At 50.8% G+C, this 24137-nt stretch overlaps 1 protein-coding gene and 1 non-coding gene across 2 annotated transcripts in view; both read right to left on the reverse strand.

Annotated features, from left to right (window-relative positions):
* CFAP418 (cilia and flagella associated protein 418) overlaps nucleotides 1-10383 on the reverse strand; it is a 36015-nt gene extending 25632 nt beyond the window's left edge. The window contains exons 1-2 of the mRNA XM_073550416.1: nucleotides 10195-10383; nucleotides 6210-6306 (exon numbers count right to left, since the gene is read on the reverse strand). Of these exons, the coding sequence (XP_073406517.1) occupies nucleotides 6210-6306; nucleotides 10195-10310 (213 nt within the window). The 5' untranslated portion in view covers nucleotides 10311-10383. The remainder of the gene's footprint in view (nucleotides 1-6209; nucleotides 6307-10194) is intronic.
* Nucleotides 10384-10569: 186 nt separating this feature from the next.
* Nucleotides 10570-10651, reverse strand: TRNAS-AGA (transfer RNA serine (anticodon AGA)). The gene has a single exon. It is a non-coding gene; the product is annotated as a tRNA-Ser (tRNA).
* Between the last annotated feature and the right edge of the window lie 13486 nt (nucleotides 10652-24137).

Genomic DNA, 24137 nt, shown 5'->3' on the forward strand with positions numbered 1-24137 from the left:
TGCCTTATATGGCCTCCTGTCCGGGTCAGCAGGCAACCTGCCATAGCACCACCCACCCGGCTTTGCGTTCCCTCCCCCATGCTCCGGCCCCCCTTGCCTTCGCCGGGTCGCCGCACGACCCCCGGACCGGCATGCACCCGCGGCGCGCGCCGGAGGTCGGCCGGCACCCGACTTCCGGTATCGGCGCTATCGCTCCGCCCCTTCCGCCGCGTCACTTCCGCCGCTCACAGAGCCCTGCGGGAGCGCGCGCGAAGGAGCCGCGCAGCCCTGCCCGGAGTGCCAGCCCCCCCCCGCGCCCGCCGCCATGAGCCCGGCCAGGGGACAGCACCGACCGGAAGGACCGGGCCTGGGGAAGCGCACCGGGGCATACATACCAGGTGCTGGCTTTGGAGACGGCATCCACCGGACCCCTGCTCCACCTGCTTCGTCCACTGCCGTGGTGACCTACCCGGCCCCACCGTGGCGCTTCCAGGGACCCCGCACTGACCGAGGTAGGAGACCCCCTCGCTACCTGGGTCGGTCAGCCGGCCTGGGTATTCAATGAAGATTCCATGACGGACGATCTGTAGAGAGTCCTGTCCTCTAGGAACAGGAAACCAACTGATGCGTGGGAGAGGTGCCACCCTTTTTGTATCTGTAGGTTTCCTGTTCCTAAAGGGCGGATCCCCTCTCTCAGGTGGTGCTGTCATGGACGACCGAATAAAAAATATTTCTTTTAGGAAAAAAAAATATTTTTTATTTTCACGGCTCTGCGTTATAAACTTCTGTGAAGCACCTGGGGGTTCAAAGTGCTCACTATGCATCTAGATAAGTTTCTTAGGGGGTTTAGTTTCCAAAATGGGGTCATTTGTGGGGGAGCTCCAAAGTTTAGGCACACAGGGGCTCTCCAAACACGACATGGTGTCCGCTAACGATTGGAGCTAATTTTCATTTCAAAAAGTCAAATGGTGCTCCTTCCCTTCTGAGCCCTGCCGTGCGCCCAAACAATGGTTCCTCCCCGCATACGGGGTACCAGCGTACTCAGGACAAACTGGACAACAACTTTTGTGGTCCAATTTCTCCTATTACCCTTGTAAAAATAAAAATAGCGTGCTAAAAAATCATTTTTGAGGAAAAAAAATGATTTTTTTATTTTCACTGCTCTACGTTATAAACTTTTGTGAAGCACTTGGGGGTTCAAAGTGCTCACCACACATCTTGATAAGATCCATAAGGGGTCTAGTTTCCAAAATGGGGTCACTTGTGGGGAGCTCCAATGTTTAGGCACACAGGGGCTCTCCAAACGCGACATGGTGTCCGATAACGATTGGAGCTAATTTTCCATTCAAAAAGTCAAATGATGCTCCTTCCCTTCCGGGCCCTGCCGTGCGCCCAAACAGTGGTTTATGACCACATATGAGGTATTGATGTGCTCAGGAGAAATTGCCCAACAAATTTTAGGATCCATTTTATCCTGTTGCCCATGTGAAAATGAAAAAAATGATAGTAAAAGAAAATTTGTTTTGGAAAAATTAAAATGTCCATTTTTTCCTTCCACGTTGCTTTAGTTCCTGTGAAACACCTGAAGGGCTAATAATCTTCTAGAATGTAGTTTTGAGTAGCTTGAGGGGTTCAGTTTTTAGAATGGTGTCACTTTTGCGTATTTTCTGCCATATAGACCCCTCAAAGTGACTTCAAATGTAAGGTGGTCCCTAAAAAAAATGGTTTGGTAAATTTTGTTGTAAAAATGAGAAATCGCTGGTCAACTTTTAACCCTTAAAACTCCCTAACGAAAAAAAAATTTGTTTCCAAAATTGTGCTGATGTAAAGTAGACATGCTGAAAATGTTATTTAGTAACTATTTTGTGTCACATGCCTCTCTGGTTTAACAGAATAAAAATTCGAAATTTGAAAATTGTGAAATTTTCAAAATTTTGGCCAAATTTCCATTTTTTTCACAAATAAACGCAAAAGTTATCGACCTAAATTTACCACTAACATGAAGCCCAATATGTCACGAAAAAACAGTCTCAGAATTGCTAAGATGCGTTGAAGCATTCCTGAGTTATTACCTCATAAACGGACACTGGTCAGAATTGCAAAAAATTGCCAGGTCATTAAGGTCAAAATAGGCTGGGTCATGAAGGGGTTAAAAAGGGCATGGGAGACTTCGGCGGCCCTCTTTAGGGCTAACATAGCAGCCACCTCGGTGGCCAGGTCTATGTTTCTGTGGATAGGGCAGTTAGAGGAACACCTAACCAACAAGACCCCTAGATCTGAGATCCTGGCATCCCTTCCACTCATGAAATCGGCCACGGCGTTCCTGTCAGACACGTCAGTCGAATCAGTAAGGTTCGCAGCCAGAAACAGCTCCCTGTCTAATGCAGCTCGGAGAGCGGTCTGGCTTAAATCCTGGTCAGGGGATACCGCTTCTAAGGCGAAGTTATGCCCTATTCCCTTCTCAGGCCTAAGGGTGTTCGGTCCTGCCCTAGATAACATTTTAGAGCTAGTGTCCGACAAAAATAAAGGGTTCCCAGAAGAAAAACCTAAGCGGCCTCAGTCATTTCGGAGGCCCCTTCTCTAGGAGACAGGCCGACTTTAGGAGCCAAGCCAGGTCCAACAGAGGCTCCTACAGGAGCTCCCACAGCCAGGGTGGGAGAAGCAAAAGCTCCCTTTTTGCGTCAACCTCCAGATATAGAAGGCATGACGCCATAGGTATCAGGGGGAGACTCCGCCACTTCGTAGTGAATTGGGCCCGAGTTACCCACAATCAGTGGGTCCTCAGAACCATTGCGGAGGGTTACAGCATAGAGCTTTACTCCCCTCCCCCCCGACAGATATATTGCCCCCACCGTAGTCCCGGCGGACTCCGCCATGTGGACGGACCTACAGGAAATGATCAGTTCAGAGGTTATAGTACCGGTTCCTCTGACAGAAAGGGGAAAGGGACACTACTCCTCCCTGTTCTCCATTGCAAAACCATCTGGCGAGGCCCGAACTATTATAAACTTAAAACCTCTAAATGCCTGGGTCAGGTACAAGAGGTTCCGGATGGAATCAATTCGGTCCGCAATACATCTAATAGACAGGGATGCGATCATGTGCACCCTCGACCTGAAGAGTGCGTACTATCAGGTCCCTATCCATCCTTCATCCCAGAGTCTGCTAAGATTCGTGGTCAAATTACCAACTCGGACCTGCCATTTCCAGTTCCAATGCCTTCCATTCGGGCTGGCTTCGGCCCCCCGAATCTTCACAAAGCTGGTGGCCTACCTGAGAGGTCAGGGTATCGTGATCATACTATACTTAGACGATTTCCTCCTGGTGGCAGAATCCGAAGAAGCGCTCATTCGAGACAGGAACTGAGCAATTACAGTAATGGAGTTCCTCGGCTGGGTGATCAACTGGCAGAAGTCAGACCTCATACCAGAGTCCAGAAAGGTCTTCCTTGGAGTTCTCCTAGACTCGGGGGACAGAATATCCCTGCTACCAAAAGAAAAGCAGAAGACTATTCGGGACAGAGTCGGAGACCTGTTGAAGCATCGCTCCTCCATAAGAGGGGCAATGGAGGTTCTGGGCCTGATGACCGCTTGCATTCCGTGCGTCAGATGGGCCCAGTTCCATTCGAGACCATTACAAAGGGAGATCCTCGCAAGATGGGACAGAAGTCAGGCTTCACTCGACAGACCCATAAGGCTGCCAGGACTGGTGAAAAAGTCACTATGGTGGTGGACACAGCCCAGGAACCTCCAGATGGGCGTACTATGGACAACCTCTCCATACGTGGTAGTCACCACAGACGCCAGTTCATGGAGATGGGGAGCCCATGTAGAAGGGAAGATCTTCCAGGGAAGATGGCCAATAGACATCAGAAGCAGATCCTCCAACTTCAGGGAACTCTATGCGGTCTGGGAAGCCCTGCGGTGGAAACGGTCGGTCCTGAAGAATCGACATGTCCGAATATTATCTGACAACGTAACAGCAGTGTCATTCCTGAAGCACCAGGGAGGCCCCAGGCACCGACCACTCCAAGCCCTAGCAGGAAGAATATTCGCCTGGGCAGAAGGAATAGTCCTCTCAGTAACGGCAATCCACCTACAACGTTCCCAGAACGTGGTAGCGGACTACCTAAGCAGACAGCAGGTCTGTCCGACAGAGTGGGAACTGAACAAGGAGATTTTCTGTCAACTGTGTCAGCGTTGGAGGACCCCCAGTATAGACCTGTTCGCAAGCCGAAAGAACTCAAAGGTCTCCAGATTCTACTCCCTGAACCCGGCAGACCACCTGGAAAGCGTAGATGCCCTGAGCCAGGCCTGGGAAGAACCCCTCTCTTACGCGTTCCCACCACTGGCGCTCATACCGGGGGTACTCAGGAAGATCCGCGAGGACCGCGCAAAGGTGATAATGGTCATTCCATACTGGCCAAAGAGAAGCTGGTTTCCCCTACTAGGAGCCATGGCAGTGGAAAACCCAGTCGAGCTACCTCGGAAGAAAGACGTCATCCACCAGGGCCCGATCTGCCATCCGAATCCAGCAAGACTCCATCTCTCGGCGTGGATTCTGAAAGGGACATCCTGAAGGCAAAAGGCTTATCAGATCAGGTCATATCTACCCTACAGGCCAGCAGGAAACTGGTGACGTCTGCAATCTACCAGAAAGTATGGAAGAGATTTTGTTTGGACGGTGGAAGGTCCGATCTTGTGGCGGGTACCCCTGACCTCCCTAGTATCCTAAACTTTCTACAGTCAGGGTTTAATAAAGGCCTTAAGCCCAGCACTTTAAACATCCAGATTTTGGCCTTGAGCTTCTTCTTTGATTACCCGTTAGCTTCTCATCCCTGGGTAGTAAGATTCGTAAGGGCCACGCTACGTCTTCGCCCACAATAAGGCAGCTCAAGCCGCCTTGGGACCTTGGCCTGGTACTCAGATTCCTATGTAGGGATCCCTACGTCCCCAGTAAAGAGATGACTATCTCAACTCTCACTCGCAGAACGGCCTTCCTTGTAGCCATTACCACGGCCAAGAGAATAGAGGAAATCCAGGCCCTGTCCACCAGAGACCCATATCTCCAGATCAGAGAAGATCGTATAATCTTGAGATTAGATCCGGCATTTATTCCAAAAGTAGCCTCTTGCCAAAATATAAATCAGGAGATAGTGTTAACATCCTTCTGTGACAATCCCCGTAATGAATAGGAACAGCGTCTTCACTCACTGGATGTGAGACGCACGGTTATAGACTATTTAGAGGCCACCAACAGTTGGCATATTGACCCAAACCCGTTCGTTCTTTTTGGGGGTAAAAATAAGGGGAAAAAATCCTCTAAGGCATCCATCGCAAGATGGATTACTTCAGTAATATCAGACGCCTACCAAGCAGAAGGCGCCAACCCGCCAGATACTTTAAAGGCCCACTCAACACGGGGAGTATCAGCCTCGTGGGCCGGACGGGCGGGCGCCTCGGTTGATCAAATCTGTAGAGCAGCAACCTGGGCCAGACTTAATACATTCTGCAAGCACTACAAGCTTGATGTGCTATCTCGTCAACAGACCGCATTTGGGAGAAAGGTTCTCCAGGAGGTAAACCCACCCTGAGGAGGTGCTTTGGTACTCTCCATGGTGCTGTCAGGTGGACGTCGTGGAAAATAGGTATTAGACCTATCGGTAATGATGTTTCCAGGAGTCCATCCTGACAGCACGGGTAGCTCCCTCCCTGTTTATGTTATGTCATATGCTGTAATATGATTGCATCATTAAAGTGTTACTTGCATTATCCACGCTGTGGTACTTGTTAAATCACTGAGGGAAATGGGGTGGGACAGGACCTTTTAACCTCTCGTGTGCTTTCCTGTCCTTGTAAGGAGGAGGAAAACATCTTCCATGGTGCTGTCAGGATGGACTCCTGGAAACATCATTACCGGTAGGTCTAATACCTATTTTTTTTTTCTTTTTTCTGTTGTCTAAAACTGGGATGCGGCTTATGATAAGGTATGTCTTGTATTCCGAAAAATACGGTAATTTTTCATGCTTCAAAGACACATATGCAAAAGCCACACGAAAACACTATATACTGGGACATCTTCATGACTGCTGAGATTCCCACCACTGAGACTCCAGTGACCTGACGGCCTTCATTCATTTGCTGCAGCTTTGCGATCATGCTGAACACGTGACCGCTGCAACTAATCACCAACTAGATAGCGCTGTCGGATGTGCACCTTAAAGATCGTACCTTGTTTTCTTCACAGAAGCGGACATCGAGTATATCTTCAATCAAATCATCAACGTTTTCATCATCCACCGGTGTAATCGCTAAGGGATTATTAGACCTGAAAGTAAACAATAATATTAGATCTATTGCTGCCTGATGGGAGCGCTGTGCACCTACTCCGACCTACCAGATGGGAGCACTGTGCACCTACTCCGACCAACCAGATGGGAGCGCTGTGCACCTACTCCAACTTGCAAGACGGGAGCGCTGTGCACCTACTCCAACCTGCCAGATGGGAGCACTGTGCACCTACTCCGACCTGCCAAACGGGAGCGCTGTGCACCTAGTCCTAACTGCCAGATGGGAGCGCTGTGCACCTACTCCTACCTACCATAAGGGAGCGCTGTGCACCTACTCCAACCTGCCAGACGGGAGCACTGTGCACCTACTCCGACCTGCCAGACGGGAGCACTGTGCACCTACTCCGACCTGCCAGACGGGAGCGCTGTGCACCTAGTCCTAACTGCCAGATGGGAGCGCTGTGCACCTACTCCTGCCTACCATAAGGGAGCGCTGTGCACCTACTCCTACCTACCAGACGGGAGCGCTGTGCACCTACTCCAACCTGCCAGACGGGAGCGCTGTGCACCTACTCCGACCTGCCAGACAGGAGCGCTATGCACCTAGTCCTAACTGCCAGATGGGATCGCTGTGCACCTACTCCTGCCTACCATAAGAGAGCGCTGTGCACCTACTCCTACCTACCAGACGGGAGCGCTGTGCACCTACTCCAACCTGCCAGACGGGAGCGCTGTGCACCTACTCCAACCTGCCAGACGGGAGCGCTGTGCACCTACTTCTACCTACCAGACAGGAGTGCTGTGCACCTACACCAACCTGCCAGAGGGGAGCGCTGTGTACCTTCTCCTAAATGCCAGAAGGGAGCGCTGTGCACCTACTCCAACCTACCAGACGGGAGCGCTGTGCACCTACTCCTGCCTACCAGCCGGGAGCACTGTGCACCTACTCCTACCAGCCAGACGGGAGCGCTGTGCACCTACTCCTACCTGCCAGACGGGAGCGCTGTGCACCGACTCCTACCAGCCAGACGGGAGCGCTGTGCACCGACTCCTACCAGCCAGACGGGAGCGCTGTGCACCGACTCCTACCAGCCAGACGGGAGCGCTGTGCACCGACTCCTACCAGCCAGACGGGAGCGCTGTGCACCGACTCCTACCAGCCAGATGGGAGAGCTGTGCACCTAGTCCTACCTGTCAGACGGGAGCGCTGTGCATCTAGTCCTACCTGCCAGACGGGAGCGCTGTGCTACTCCTACCAGCCAGACGGGAGCGCTGTGCACCTACTCCTACGAGCCAGACGGGAGGAATGTGCACCTACTCCTACCTACCAGCCAGACGGGAGCGCTATGCACCTAGTCCTACCTGCCAGACGGGAGCATAGTGCCACTACTCCTACCAGCCAGACGGGAGCGCTATGCTCCAACTCCTACCTACCAGACGGGAGCGCTGTGCACCTACTCCTACCTACCAGACGGGAGCGCTGTGCACCTACTCCTACCTACCAGACGGGAGCGCTGTGCACCTACTCCTACCTACCAGCCAGACGGGAGCGCTGTGCACCTACTCCTACCTACCAGACGGGAGCGCTATGCACCTACTCCTATCTACCAGCCAGACGGGAGCGCTGTGCACCTACTCCCACCTACCAGACGGGAGCGCTGTGCACCTACTCCTACCTACCAGCCAGACGGGAGCGCTGTGCACCTACTCCTATCTACCAGCCAGACGGGAGCGCTGTGCACCTACTCCTACCTACCAGCCAGACGGGAGCGCTGTGCACCTACTCCTACCTACCAGCCAGACGGGAGCGCTGTGCACCTACTCCTACCTACCAGACGGGAGCGCTGTGCACCTACTCCTACCTACCAGCCAGACGGGAGCGCTGTGCACCTAGTCCTACCTGCCAGACGGGAGCGCTGTGCACCTAGTCCTACCTGCCAGACGGGAGCGCTGTGCACCTAGTCCTACCTGCCAGACGGGAGCGCTGTGCACCTAGTCCTACCTGCCAGACGGGAGCGCTGTGCAACTACTCCTACCAGCCAGACTGGAGCGCTGTGCACCAACTCCTACCTACCAGACGGGAGCGCTGTGCACCTACTCTTACCTACCAGACAGGAGCGCTGTGCACCTACTCCTACCTATCAGACGGGAGCGCTGTGCACCTACTCCTACCTACCAGACGGGAGCGCTATGCACCTACTCCTACCTACCAGCCAACGGGAGCGCTGTGCACCTACTCCTACCTACCAGCCAGACGGGAGCGCTGTGCACCTACTCCTACCTACCAGACGGGAGCGCTGTGCACCTACTCCTACCTACCAGCCAACGGGAGCGCTGTGCACCTACTCCTACCTACCAGCCAGACGGGAGCGCTGTGCACCTACTCCTACCTACCAGACGGGAGCGCTGTGCACCTACTCCTATCTACCAGCCAGACGGGAGCGCTGTGCACCTACTCCTACCTACCAGCCAGACGGGAGCGCTGTGCACCTACTCCTACCTACCAGACGGGAGCGCTGTGCACCTACTCCTACCTACCAGACGGGAGCGCTGTGCACCTACTCCTACCTACCAGCCAGACGGGAGCGCTGTGCACCTACTCCTACCTACCAGACGGGAGCGCTGTGCACCTACTCCTATCTACCAGCCAGACGGGAGCGCTATGCACCTACTCCTACCTACCAGACGGGAGCGCTGTGCACCTACTCCTACCTACCAGACGGGAGCGCTGTGCACCTACTCCTACCTACCAGACGGGAGTGCTGTGCACCTACTCCTACCTACCAGACGGGAGCGCTGTGCACCTACTCCTATCTACCAGCCAGACGGGAGCGCTGTGCACCTACTCCTACCTACCAGCCAGACGGGAGCGCTGTGCACCTACTCCTACCTACCAGACGGGAGCGCTGTGCACCTACTCCTACCTACCAGACGGGAGCGCTGTGCACCTACTCCTACCTACCAGCCAGACGGGAGCGCTGTGCACCTACTCCTACCTACCAGACGGGAGCGCTGTGCACCTACTCCTATCTACCAGCCAGACGGGAGCGCTATGCACCTACTCCTACCTACCAGACGGGAGCGCTGTGCACCTACTCCTACCTACCAGACGGGAGCGCTGTGCACCTACTCCTACCTACCAGACGGGAGTGCTGTGCACCTACTCCTACCTACCAGACGGGAGCGCTGTGCACCTACTCCTACCTACCAGACGGGAGTGCTGTGCACCTACTCCAACCTGCCAGCATTGCCGACTAGTATCTGATTGAGAGTGACGCCATCGTTGTGGCAGGACACGGACAGACACACAATTTTGTGCCAGGTCCTCTAAACAGGACCCCATCTGGCAGCCCCGGACCACCGGCCGGGATCCTGCGGATGTAGTCACTCGTCCCTGGTAGCCATGAAAGCTGGGGCCTATGACCTCCCCCGTCACGGTGGCTGCACATTACTGGCCTGTTCTTAATGCAAAATGAACGACGTAAAAACAAAACTGCGGTAAAATTAATGGAGTCATTAACGACCCCTCGTCCCGCAAACACAACCCCCCCCGTACGGTGAAAAATAAAGTTATGGCTCTTGGAAAGAAACAAATGGGTAAAAACTAAAAATTGCTCCTTCAGGAAGGGGTTAAATAGTGGGCTACATTGTGACAAGGTGTCCATATTCCAGGCAGCCGGTCAGTAGTGGGGGTCACACACATCCCCCCGGTGTCAGGCTGCTGGGCAGGATCGTGGCGCCCCCTGCAGTCCACTCCTCTCATAGCCGGCTGCAGTCGTGCCAGGAAGTGTTGCAGGAGGAACGACCTCACCTAATACTAATCACGGCTGTCTCTGGGTGACAGGACTATCGCGATACTGCCATTACCCATCAGTCAGCCGTCCCCCCTCACTACCCCTGCGCCCCTGCCATCATGGCCTCCGCACCTCTCCGCCTCCGTCCTGTCAGCCCCTCTGCTCGCCGCTCCGCTCGGCCCCGTCCCCGGGTGACAGTACTTGCTCTCCACTTCGTCCAGGAGCTGATCCAGATCATCGTCAGCCATTACAGAGGCGCTCAGTCTAGATCGGTCCCCACACAGCGGCCTGTTGCTAGGAAACCCTTGGACGGAGCGCTGAAGGAGTCAAACTACGGTGCGCAACAGCGCATGCGCGGATATTATACATACTGAACCAAATCATATGGCATAAAATATCGGCATCCGCATTATATAAGACGTTCCCTCACAGGTCAGGCTTCAGTATAATAAAACTGTACAAATTGTACTGATATAAAATATTAGTGGGGGAGAAAAAAAATCGTAACGTAGTCGGCAGGATTCGAACCTGCGCGGGGAGACCCCAATGGATTTCTAGTCCATCGCCTTAACCACTCGGCCACGACTACAACACATGTAACAGTGGAAGAAATGGAAAATGGAGAGTTTGTCTTCCTCCTTTTCTGTACTGCTCCCACCCTCTATAGTCTTCCACAGTGACGCCAGGCTCCTACCAGGCTTGCCTCATCATAGAAAAAGACGAAGGCAGACATTTTGCTTCCTCTACTTTGCCCTTACTTGCTTTGAGACAGGATGCATTGTGGGAAGGGTGAGGAGGGACAGAGGCTGGGATGATGATGGCTGCTCCTGCTGTGTTTTGTGCTGATGTCAACAAAAGGAACTGTCTCTTTTTAGCTGCCAAATAGATCCCTGTTAAATGGGTTGTTCACAACTGGACAATCCCATCTTAACTGCTTAAAGGGGCTGTCTGCCACTTGGGCAACTCTTTCTGAATCACTATTTTTCCCCGAGTAGGATAAAAACACCTTAAATAAAAACACCACATAGAAGAAAAACAGCCTCAGGTGCCAACGCTACGTCTCTCCGTTTGGCTACGTGACCTCATGTGATCCATACAGCCAATCAGGGGCTTGCAGTGGGACGCTTCATCTTTCCTGGCAGATGATGGCTGATTCAGCCATCATGTGCCTCTAACGGGTGGAGCGGAGCTGTTTCGAAACCTGTTAAATTGAAACCATTAAACGCATGTCAGCAGGGTGGGGTGTGCATCATTCCTCATGCCTATCGGCGCCCCTATGACATGATCACGGGTCACCCATGGGTCGCCATGATAGATGGGTTTATTAAATACCGTAAAAAAGTGAGAAAAAATGTTTTAAATAATATGAAAAAAAAATTCAAATCAGCCCCTTTTGCCCTATTAAAAAAACTACACATATTTGGTATCGCTGTGTTCAGAAATGTTCGATCTATCAAAAAATTTAATAAATCGTAATGAAATGCAATAATGGGCGATTAAAACATTGTATCTGCCCCAAAATGATATTACTGAAATGCCGCGGTCACACGGTCAGTATTTTACCTCAGTATTTGTAACCCAAAACCAGGAGAGGAACAATCAGAGGAAAAGTCTAATAGAAACACCTCACCACTTCTGGATTTATCACCCACTCCTGGTTTTGGCTACAAGTACTGAGGTAAAATACTGACCGAATACTGAACGTGTGAACGTGGCCAAAGTGACAGCCATCACCAGCCCCAGAGCCCCAAAAATGAAAACATTACGAGTCTCGGAAAATGGCCACACAAGCAACGTTTTTTTAAATTTTTTTTTTTAAATTTCCTAATATTTTTTCACCACTTAAATAAAGAAGAATCCATACATGTTTGGTGTCCGTGTACTGGTACTGACCTGGAGAATCGTAATACCTGGTCAGTTTTACCGTATAATGAACAAAATAAATAAAAACCTCAAAAAACAGTTTTGAAATTGCACTTTTTTTTGGTGCAATTTTAACGCACTTGATTTTTTTTCCGTTTCCAGAGCATCACATGATAAAATGAATGGTGTCATTCAAAAATACAACTCGTCCCGCAAAAAACAAGCCCTCATACGGCTATGTGTATGAAAAAATAAAAAAGTTATAGCTTTTGGTAGAACGGAGGAAAAAAGAAAAAAAACAAAGAAACTGAAAATGGCCACGGCATGAAGGGGTTAATATTCAAAAGAGCTGTTAAGATCTATGTTCCGGTCATAAAATAAAATTCCAAAGTAGTTACCAATTATTATTATTATTATTATTATTATTATTATGCATTTATATAGCGCCATTTATTCCATGGCGCTTTACATGTTAAAAGGGGAAATATAGACAAGTACAATAAACATGTGTAAGACAAGGGACACACAAGTACATAAGGAGAGGAGACCCTGCCCGCGAGGGCTCACAGTCTACAGGGATGGGTGAGGATACAGTAGGAGAGGGTAGAGCAGGTCGTGCGGTGGTTCAGTAGACCGAGGATCATTGCAGGCTGTAGGCTTGTCGGAACAGGTGGGTCTTCACGTTCTTCTTGAAGGTTTCCGTTGATGGTGAGAGTCTGATGTGTTGCGGCAGAGAGTTCCAGAATATGGGGGAAGCACGGGAGAAGTCTTGTATGCGGTTGTGAGAAGATGAGATAAGGGGGGAGTAGAGAAGGAGATCTTGAGATGATCGAAGGTTGCGTGCGGGTAGGTACCTAGAGACCATGTCACAGATGTATGGAAGAGACAGGTTGTGGATGGCTTTGTATGTCATGGTTAGGGTTTTGAATTGGAGCCTCTGGGCAATAGGAAGCCAGTGAAGGGCCTGGCATAGGGGGGAGGCTGGGGAATAGCGGGGAGACAGGTGGATTAGTCGGGCAGCAGAGTGTAGGATGGACTGGAGCGGAGCCAGAGTGCTAGAGGGGAGGCCAGAGAGTAGGAGGTTGCAGTAGTCGAGGTGGGAGATGATAAGAGCGTGCACTAGTGTTTTTGTGGTTTCGTGGTTGAGGAATGAGCGGATCCGGGAAATATTTTTGAGTTTGAGGCGGCAGGAGGAGGCAAGGGCTTGGATATGTGGTTTGAAAGAGAGCGCAGAGTCAAGGATCACCCCAAGGCACCGAGCGTGCAGGACTGGGGAAAGATAGCAGCCATTGACATTGATGGATAGGTCTGGTGGAGGGGTAGAGTGAGATGGGGGAAAGATGATGAATTCTGTTTTGTCCATGTTCAGTTTGAGAAAGCGAGCAGAGAAGAAGGCTGAGATAGCAGACAGACATTGTGGGATTTCAGTCAGTAAAGAGGCGAGTTTGGGTCCAGATAGGTAGATCTGCGTGTCATCGGCATAGAAGTGATACTGCAAACCATAGGATTCTATGAGCTGTCCCAAGCCAAAGGTGTAGATGGAGAATAGTAGGGGTCTTAGGACAGAGCCTTGAGGATCACCAACAGACGGGGCGAGGTAAGGAGGTGGTGTGTGAGAGGGAGACACTAAATGTTCGGTCTGTTAGGTATGATGAGATCCAGGATAGGGCCAAGTCTGTGATGCCAAGAGATGAGAGAGTCTGTAGCAGGAGGGAGTGGTCTACGGTGTTGAAGGCAGAGGACAGGTCCAGGAGTAGGAGGATAGAGTAGTGTAGCTTGCTCTTGGCGGTTAGTAGGTCGTTAGTGACTTTAGTTAGGGCAGTTTCAGTTGAGTGATGAGGTCGGAAGCCATATTGTAACCGGTCAAAGAGGGAACAGGAGGAGAGGTGGGAGGACAGTTCAAGATATACATGCTGTTCCAGTAGTTTTGAGGCGTAAGGGAGAAGAGATATCGGGCGATAGTTAGACACAGAGGATGGATCAAGGGAGGGCTTTTTGAGGATGGGTGTGATTGAGGCATGTTTGAAGGATGAGGGAAAGACACCATTTGTAAGTGAAAGGTTGAAGAGGTGTGTTAGAGATGGGATGAAGACTGTGGCCAAGTTAGGGATGAGGTGAGACGGGAGCGGGTCAAGGGCACAAGTGGTGAGGTGTGATCTTAACAGAAGGGTGGAGAGCTGATCTTCTGTCATGGTGGAGAAGCTGGCTTTTGCAGAACAGGGCTGAGCGGCTAAGAGGGGCATTGGGGGCTGCGGGCCAAAGTTTTGTCTGATCGTGTCGATCTTCTTCTTAAGGAAGGAGGCAAAGTCTTCAGCAGAAATGAGAGGAGGGGAGGAGGTGCTGTGGGACGGAGTAGAGAATTGAAAGTGTTGAAGATTTGTTTAGGGTTGTGAGACAGGGAGGATATGAGAGATGCGAAGTAAGTTTGTTTAGCGGTAGAGAGCGTGGACTTAAAGCTGGCAAGGTGCTGCTTGTATGCGCTGAAGTGCTCAGTAGAATGGGTTCTCTTCCATCTCCGCTCAGCGGCCCTGGAAACGCGTCTCAGTTCTTTGGTCAGGCTGGTTAGCCAGGGCTGCCTGTTGATTGTACGAGTTTTGCTCTGCGTGAGGGGAGCAGCCGAATCAAGTGTTGCTGTTATTGTGGTGTTATAAAAAGTGGCAGCAGCATCTATGTCATGAAGGAAAGCTATGTCTGTAAGAGGGAAAAGGGACTCAGAGAGTGATTGTAAATTGAGGTGTTGGAGATTCCTGCGAGGGTGAGCGAGTTTATGGAGTGGGGGTTGCGGCTGTGGGGGGTGAGGCTAGTTTCACACTTGCGTCATTTTGCGCAGCATTTCGAGCGCACATGAAACGGATGCAAAAACGCATGCAAACGCTTGTAAACGTGGCGATTTTTTGTCGCATCATCGTGCGCATTACAACAAAAAACGCAGCATTTGTATGTGGTTTTAAGCATTTTTTCCATGAGTTTGCGTTTTTTATGCGCAGGGATTGTCTAGGTGTCACATTTCACGGAACAAAAATCCTTGAAAAATTCTTGCAACAGACTCCACCAATGGGACAGCAGTGGGCGTGTGTTTGGGAATTCTTTACATAGACCCTGTTTACAGCTGAATTCTTCACATTTGCTTGCTTTTTCCTTTGTGAAACATGGATCTGCGCTGGAAGAGTTTTCACTTCAACTTGGATCTGGACATCAGGATGGCTCAGGCTTATGCAGTTGCTTGCCATCAATAATGGGAGAGAGAGAGACAGCGAAGACGGCAGTGGGGGCGTTTGTGGATACATCCAATTATTGAACTCCGGGAGAGCCGTGGAGCGTACCACACCCTCTACAGCGAGCTCCAGGCAAACCCGGAGAAATTTACTGATTATACCCGGATGTCCCAACAAAGCTTCAGTGATTTACTTGCTCGTGTCCAAGAAGTCATCCGGAGACAGGACACAGCTCCGTCGTGCGATTCCTCCGGAGGAACGGCTCCTGGTCACATTACGGTACGCAGTATTGCAAAACCAATGCCTGCAGAATTTTCTTTGCTGTGTCATGTACTATTCCAAAGCTGGCAGAATTATTGTTCTGCCATGTAGTAAACAAAAGGCTGCGGTATTATTTTTATGCCATGTAGTAAATAAAAGGCTGCAGATTTATTTTTATGCCATGTATTTTTTTTTTGTGTGTTTTAAAAATCCATATACATAAATATTAATTTTTGTATTTTCTTGGTTTCCCAGATTCCTGGCTACTGGAGAGAGCCTCTCTTCACTCCACTTCCAGTACCGGACTGGAATATCCACCTTGTCTGGAATTGTTGCGAACACCTGCCGGGCTTTGTGGAACGTTCTCTGTCCTGAATTTATGCCCCTGCCCACCGCCGAAAAGTGGATGGAAATAGCAGAAAATTTCTGGACACTCTGCAATTTCCCCAACTGTTTGGGAGCGGTGGATGGGAAACACATCCGAATTATCAAACCAAAAAGAACTGACTCTGAGTACTATAACTATAAAAAGTACTTTTCTACAGTACTCGTGGCCATTGCGGATGCAGACTGTATGTTTATTGCAGTGGACATTGGGGCATTTGGCCGTGGGAATGACTCCCAGGCTTTTAAGAACTCGGACAAGGGCCAGAGGTTGTATGGCAACCAGTTCAATTTCCCCATGCCACGGCCTCTTCCCAACACTGAAGGTCCGGCACAGCCATTTGTAATGGTTTGGGATGAGGCATTCAAGATGTGCCAAAACCTGCTCAAACCCTACTCCAGCCGGGACTTGGACCACACCAAAAAATATTTAATTACAGGCTGACCAGGGCCAGAAGAACTGTAGAGTGTGCCTTTGGTATACTTGTCTCCAGATGGCGCATTCTCGGCACAGCCATTAATCTGAAACTGGAAACAGTGGATGAGGTGATGAAGGCCTGTGTGGTTCTACATAATTTTGTGATGGCTAGAGAGCACCCGAACTTTGAACTTGATGATGCATCTCCTAACCCATTGCCTGAATTAACTCAGCACCCTCTCAGGTCATCCGTTGAAGTTGGCCAAGAGAGGGACCAATTTGCGGCCTACTTCAACTCAGATGTAGGACAGGTGGAATAGCAAGATCAGATGGTGTAAAAATGTTTTCTTGTGTGTATGTTAATAATAAAAATCTGTTTTGATGCCTGTACTGAGTGCACTCTGTCTTTTTACACTCCAATACAATAATCAACTGGCCAGGTGTACCAGTGAATTCATGATACTGTGTTTTGTGCATCATGAATTTACTAGTACTCCTGACCAGGCGACTATACATCCACACACAACTTGTATGACCTTTATCATCTCTACAGTTTGTGTTCAATTTGCAGCGACGGTGGAGATAATACAACTAATATGTTAGGCGTCAGGTTCCTGTCGCTGCACAGCGGTCTCCCATTCCTTTCCAGCCGCAGAGAAGGTTGCTCAGCAGACTCGTCTGTCCCAGTGCTCTGCCCAGACTAGCTTTGTGGGTTGGGTTGCTGCTACCACCTCTGGTCCAGCTATAGCAACGCATGTTGGTCAGCAGCGAGCTACTCCAGGGACTAAGTCCTCCTTTCAGTCCACTGAGTATGCCCGTGGGACGATCTCTCATTGGAGATCAGAGGTCACATGCTCAGGTCCTTCTTCAGCTTGGATTGGACCATCAGAAAGGTCAGGAAGGTCCCGGAAGGACGCGGCTATAAAAGGTTCGCATGGCCGCTCAGCCATGCGCTAGTATAGACTGCATTACCAGACTATGAGGAGTGAGTGTTGTATGCAAGTATGAATGTCTCTGGTGACTGACTCATTTGAAACCCCTACTCCCGCTATACATGTGTTGTGCAGCCTAGCCTGTTAAGTGCCCAGGCTTAGGTGTAGGGAGAGGCAGAGTCTGAGACTAACATCAGTGTTCACCGGTGGCTCTGCACACCACGGTGCACGTGCTCAACACTCCACCTTAGTCAGCAGCTATAGTGGCGTCTGCAGGTGCAACGCCGCGCGCTCAGTAGGTCTAGAGGGACTCAGACCTCGTGTCCTTGGGGCTGAGTTCTGTGACCGCATACTGAGCGCTCTCTTGCCGAGTGCTGTGATTTTAACAGGCTCCAGCATTTATGTTCAGCGGTAGCGCGGCTTTGTGTCATAACAGAGTTCGCTTATGTTCACACTGGGTGATGTTAACCCACGTGTGACCTCTTGTATACATGCTTTATACTTCCACCATATATATTAGCAGACTGAAGAGACTGGTGGTGAAAATACAAGTCAGACATTTGTGTTTTTGACTACACATATCTCCAAGACTGACACAAGAAACATGTGTCAGTAATGGAGCTATGTGGTGTCAAAAAACGCAAAGTGTACGGCGCAGTGTGTGTACAGCGCAGTGTGTGTAGGCGCGAAAGACACATTAATGAAACCGTATTTCGTGAAAGCAGAATTGCACATTTATTTTTAAACAAAATAAAATCAAATTTTTTATTGTGAATGACATTTGGGGGAAGATTGGGATACTTTGGGGGTGTGGAGAGACGAGGAACGGCTGGAAGTTGAGGAAGGGGTTCTAGGGGAAGGGGCGACGAAAGAACTGGGGAAGGGAGCTCAGGCAGAGGCGTATCTAGGCTTCCTGGCACCCGGGGCAAGAATTTGGTTCGGTGCCCCCCTCCAAGTACATATGCGACTTGCACTCTTAGCCATGTACCCACGAGCTGCTCTCCCTAATGCTCTCAATGTTCAGTAAAAAACTGTAAGAGAAGCTCGTTGTCAAGTATGAAAATCGCATATGAGTGAAGTGTCCATGTGATGACTACTGGAACCTGCAGAGCTGAGTCCTGACATTGCAGCTTCTGAATTCTCACAACGAATGCACTGCACACTTTTAGGATTCTCCCTTGCAGATGGACAGTCATGTCAGCACAAGTATGTGATTTATATACTTCTGGCCACATTCCGACTAGACGTGCCCGGCCTCGCTCCGTTCATATTCATTGAGTGAGGCCACACATGTCTAGTCAGCATGTGACCGCATGTATGTAAATTACCAGCATGAGAGAATCCTGACAGCGTTCAGTGAGCACTGTGAGAATTCAGAAGTCTGCAGTCATATAGAATGACTGCAGACTCCGTACAAACCTGGACAACCCCTGTAATGTTCCTAACAAATAAAAACATGAGAATTAGTCAGTATCACAAATAATATTTACTTCCAAGTACCTCATAGATGACGTCGTCTCTGCAGTCGGTCTCCTTTTCTTCTTCTTGTCCAGACCCCATGATAAGTTTTCACATCCACATCTCGTCTCTGCAGACTTCCATCTTCTCCGGTCTTCTGCAGCAAATCTCCACACGATGCCCTTAAAGATAGAAGTGTCATTATAATGCTCCTAAATAAAAATATCTGCAATATACTGTCTCCTCACACTATTTCCCTTCCTCCTCTAATATCCCTCTGTTCACCATACTGTTTCATCATATATTTACCCCCTCACTCTCTATACTGTCTGCTCACACATACCCCCGACTCCCCATACTGTGTCCACATACATTAACCCGTTCGCTCCCCATACTGTCTGCACCCAACCCCCATACTGTTTCCTCATACATACTCTGTGTCCTCAAATCCCCCCCATCCACACTCCAAATCCCTCAGACACATTAAGTAACCCCCATCCACACTCCAAATCCCTCACACACATTAAATAACCCCCCATCCCCACTCCCAAATCCCCCCCACACATTATGTACCCCCACTCCAAATCCCCCACACATTAACCCCATCCCCACTCATTAACCCCCATCCCCACTCCAAATCCCTCACACATTAAATAACCCCCATCCTCACTCCAAAATCCCACCACACATTATGTACCCCCCACTCCAAATCCCCCTCATATTAACCCCATCCCTACTCATTAACCCCCCCAAACAATAACCCCCATCCCCACTCATTAATTCCATCCCCACTCATTAACCCCCCGTCCATACTCCCAAATCCCCAACACATTATGTACCCCCCACTCCAAATCCCCCACACATTAACCCCCATCCCCACTCATTAACCCCCCAGACATTAATTCCATCCCCACTCATTAACCCTCCACAAATTAATTCCATCCCCACTCAATAACCCCCATCCCCACTCATTAACCCCCCACTCAATAACCCCCATCCCCACACATTAACCCCCATCCCCACATTAACCCCCATCCCCACATTAACCTCCCACACAGTAACCCCCATCCCCACTCTTTAACCCCCCACACAGTAACCCCCATCCCCACTCATTAACCCCCATCCATTAACCCCATCCCCACTCTTTAACCCCCTACTCTTTAACCCCCCACACACAGTAACCCCCATCCCCACTCATTAACCCCCCCACTCTAACCCCCAAACACAGTAACCCCCATCCCCACTCATTAACCCCCCCACTCATTAACCCCCATCCCCACACATTAACCCCCATCCATTAACCCCATCCCCACTCTTTAACCCCCCCACTCTTTAACCCCCCACACAGTAACCCCCATCACCACTCATTAACCCCCCCACTCTTTAACCCCCACACACAGTAACCCCCATCCCCACTCATTAACCCCCCACTCTTTAACCCCCCCACAGTAACCCCCATCCCCACTCATTAACCCCCACTCTTTAACCCCCCCACACAGTAACCCACATCCCCACTCAATAACCCCCATCCCCACTCATTAACCCCCATCCCCACTCATTAACCCCCATCCCCACACATTAACCCCCATCCCCACATTAACCCCCCACACAGTAACCCCCATCCCCACTCTTTAACCCCCCCACACAGTAACCCCCATCCCCACTCATTAACCCCCATCCCCACACATTAACCCCCATCCATTAACCCCATCCCCACTCTTTAACCCCCACTCTTTAACCCCCCCACACAGTAACCCCCATCCCCACTCATTAACCCCCCCACTCTTTAACCCCCCCACACAGTAACCCTCATCCCCACTCATTAACCCCCCACTCATTAACCCCCATCCCCACACATTAACCCCCATCCATTAACCCCATCCCCAATCTTTAACCCCCCCACACAGTAACCCCCATCCCCACTCATTAACCCCCCCACTCTTTAACCCCCACACACAGTAACCCCCATCCCCACTCATTAACCCCCTCACTCTTTAACCCCCCCACACAGTAACCCCCATCCCCACTCATTAACCCCCCACTCTAACCCCCACACACAGTAACCCCCATCCCCACTCATTAACCCTCATCCATTAACCCCATCCCCACATTAACCTCATCTCCATTCATTAACCCCCCACGCATTAACCCCATCCCCACTCATTAACCCCACTACACATTAACCCCATCGCCACACATTAACACCCCCCATCTTCGGTGGTTTCTTCAGCTCCACATTTGAGCACACTTACCACCAGCGCTGAGCGTTCACTGAGCACTCTGGGCGCCGGGGAGTGACGTCAGCAGCGTGATCACATGACATGTAACGCTGCTGACGTCGCTCTGGCCCGGCGGTCAGAGCTGCAATTGTACTGGTGTCTATACAGACGCCAGTACAATTGTTCCCTGGGAGCCGGCACGTGCACCTTCTCTGCGCCAGCTGTCAGCTTGACAGCTGACACAGAGAACCGCCGACTCCCAGGCCGGGGGGGCGGCAGAACGCAGCCGCCAGGGAGGACACTGCGGACCGCTGCATTAGGCGGCCCGACTGCGCCCCCTGCTGGCTGCGCCCGGGGCAACTGCCCCGGCTGCCCCCCCCTAGATACGCCCCTGAGCTCAGGGATGGAACTGGAGGCAGGTTGACACATTAGGAGGAGAGGGGGGAGGGACAAAAAGTCTTTTGTTTTTTTTGCTTCTTTGTGGCTGGAGTCTCCTGCCTGGACCAACTTCCACCGTGTGACCGCCTTACATTGCTCGATCGCCTTGAGCTGCTGGACCGTGGCCTTGATGGGTAAAAGAGGGAATGTGGGTCACCTCTCTGATGCTAGGTGGAGCTCCTAGAAGTGGCGGTGCTCCTAGAAGGAGAAGTCGTGTCGGTGCTCCTAGAAGGAGAAGTGGTGGCGGTGCTCCTAGGAGGAGAAGTGGTGGTGGTGCTCCTATGATGAGAAGTGGTGGCGGTGCTCCTAGGAGGAGAAATGGTGACGGTGCTCCTATGATGAGGAGTGGTGGCGGTGCTCCTAGGAGGAGAAGTGGTGGCGGTGCTCCTATGATGAAGAGTGGTGGCGGTGCTCCTAGGAGGAGAAGTGGTGGCGGTGCTCCTATGATGAGGAGTGGTGGCGGTGCTCCTTGAATGATGAGGAGTGGTGGTGGTGCTCCTTGAATGATGAGGAGTGGTGGCGGTGCTCCTTGAAAGTTGATGAGTGGTGTCGGTGCTTCTAGACGGCAAAGTGGTGGCGGTGCTCCGAACAGGAGAATATGTGGCGGTGGCCCAAGCAGGTTCGGCGGTGGCGGTGCTCCAAGATGGTGCTCCGGTGGCGGTGGTGGTGCTCCAGACAGGAGCAGCGCTTGCTATGGTGGTGGTGGGGGCGGAGTGTCCAGCAGCACTCGGCATTGGTGTGGTGTAGTGGTGTCCGGCTTGGCTAGGAATGCAGGCGGCCGTGCAGTGCAGTGGTATGCAGCAGAAGTCGGTAGTGAGGTGTAGCGAGTCAGGGGTGGCACTGTTGGAACTGACACCACTGACTGCTGCACGTACCAATTCTGCTGCATAGCCTGCAAGTAAGGAGTGTTGCGGGCCTGCAACACACTCAGCTGTTGCTCAGGACTAAGTTGTTCCACCATGCCCCGTTCAATTTTACTGAAAAAATGGTGCGCTGGTCTGTTGAGGTCGGCCTCCAGACGGTCAAGGCGCTGGTCGACAGAGTGGAAGCGGTGTTCCATGTGGGTAAAACCACGTTGCATGAGTGAAAAACCGCTTTCCACTCTGTCTGACAGCGACTTGAGGCTGGCATGAAAGGCCTCACTCAAGTGCATGAACTCAGGCAAGACAGGCCTGTCTGAGAGGCCCTCTGCTGCTGGCGGGAAGTGCCCGCATAACCAGTGGCAGAGACCTGGGACAGGGGAACACCTGATTGATCAGCTTCCTGGTCACCAGCTGTCCGTGTTGCTGACCTGTAAGCTGCTTCCTGGCTATCGGATGGCTGGGACGGGTCCGAGGTGGTCCGATGAAGGACCGCTCCAGGGACAAGTTGCAGGGTGCTGCTCCAGGTGCTGTGGAAAGAAAAGAAAAACATTACTATCATGCATTTACAAGAAGCATCAGCTGTGGAATAGAAAAGCACAGATTATTAAAAAAAGTAAATAAAAAATATACTTACGCTCTTGTGGCAAGGACCGGTCTTAGGAATGCCAACTCGCGATGATAGCGGTACTTTCTTCTGGTCCTTGCCGCTGAACCACCGCGAACCTGTCCCTCAGCACGAACATCAGTGTTGAAGCGGTCCTTCATCGAGAGCCAATGTGTGCGGACTTTGTTCACTGTTGAAAAAACAAAGCAAAAGCGTTATACAATGCACTGATGGCAACATCATTATCAGCACACAAACCTGAGTGAACTTGGCAAACATTCAATGCGGCATCACAAAAGAATTCAATAGACAATGTATTCACTATTGATCCTGAGGACATTGTTGTGTTTCCTGCAAGAATATATCTTGCAAGAAACACACCAGTATCATCAGGAACAAGAGTGAAAGCATGATCAATACAGCATTACAATACATAATGCAGTCACTGTTGATCCTGAGGACACTGTTGTGTTTCCTGAAAGAATATATCTAGCAGGAAACACACCAGTATCATCAGGAACAAGAGTCAATGTGGCATCACAGAGCATGGAAATACTTACTAAATGCCTTTTTGGAAGTTGGAGAGGCGCTGTCCCAGCCATCCATCATCGCTGCGGCCACCTCTTTCCAGAGCTGCCGGGTCAACACAGTGTCCTTGTACTGCTGGTCACGGATGTCCCACAACAGGACAGGCTGTTGTGAGTTCATTTTCCCCTTCGCCTTTGATGTCTGATGAACTCCCTCTGCTGGTGAAGAGAGGTAGTGAAATTGATTGGGATGGGAAGAACCTGTTATCTGAACAGGCGGAGTGTGATTGGACATCTGGAATTTCTGAGTGGATATAAGGCAGCCGACGCCCTGCAGGGTTTGCTGGTGATCCTTTCTGCTCTGAGCTCTTGCATCCAGCTTAGTTCCTGTCTACTAAAAGCTAAGTTTTTGCCTTGCTATTATTCCATGAGATTTTGTCTGGTTTCCTTAGTGTTTGTATTCAGCCAGTCCTGGTTGGGACTGGCTGAATTCCATTTTTGTCTGTGATCAGTTGATCTCTTTGCTCTGTTTTCAGAATATACCTGAGTGCTGATATAGTGATTTTGAAGTCTAGCGACTTCAGGGCCTTTTTTCCTATCAGACGGTTGGGACATTTTTGTAGGGTTTTTTGCGGATTGCAGCCAGCATCTTTTCTGTCCTGTCCTATCTAGTTAGTTGGGCCCCATCGTTTGCTCAGCCTGTCATTCTGTCTGTTTGTGTTTTCATCTGTTTTTCACTGACAATACATGTTGGGGGCTGTCTATTGCTTTGGGGTCTGCTCTGGGGCAGTTTAGATTTCCCCTTTCCTTCTTTAGGCTTATGTAGTTCTCCGGCTGTGACGAGGGGTCTAGGGCACCGTAGGAACCCCCCACGGCTACTGTTAGTTGTGGTG

The sequence above is a fragment of the Dendrobates tinctorius genome, unplaced genomic scaffold, assembly GCF_039654945.1.
Source record: "Dendrobates tinctorius isolate UK_male_01 unplaced genomic scaffold, ASM3965494v1 ptg000165l, whole genome shotgun sequence".
Lineage (NCBI taxonomy): Eukaryota > Metazoa > Chordata > Amphibia > Anura > Dendrobatidae > Dendrobates > Dendrobates tinctorius.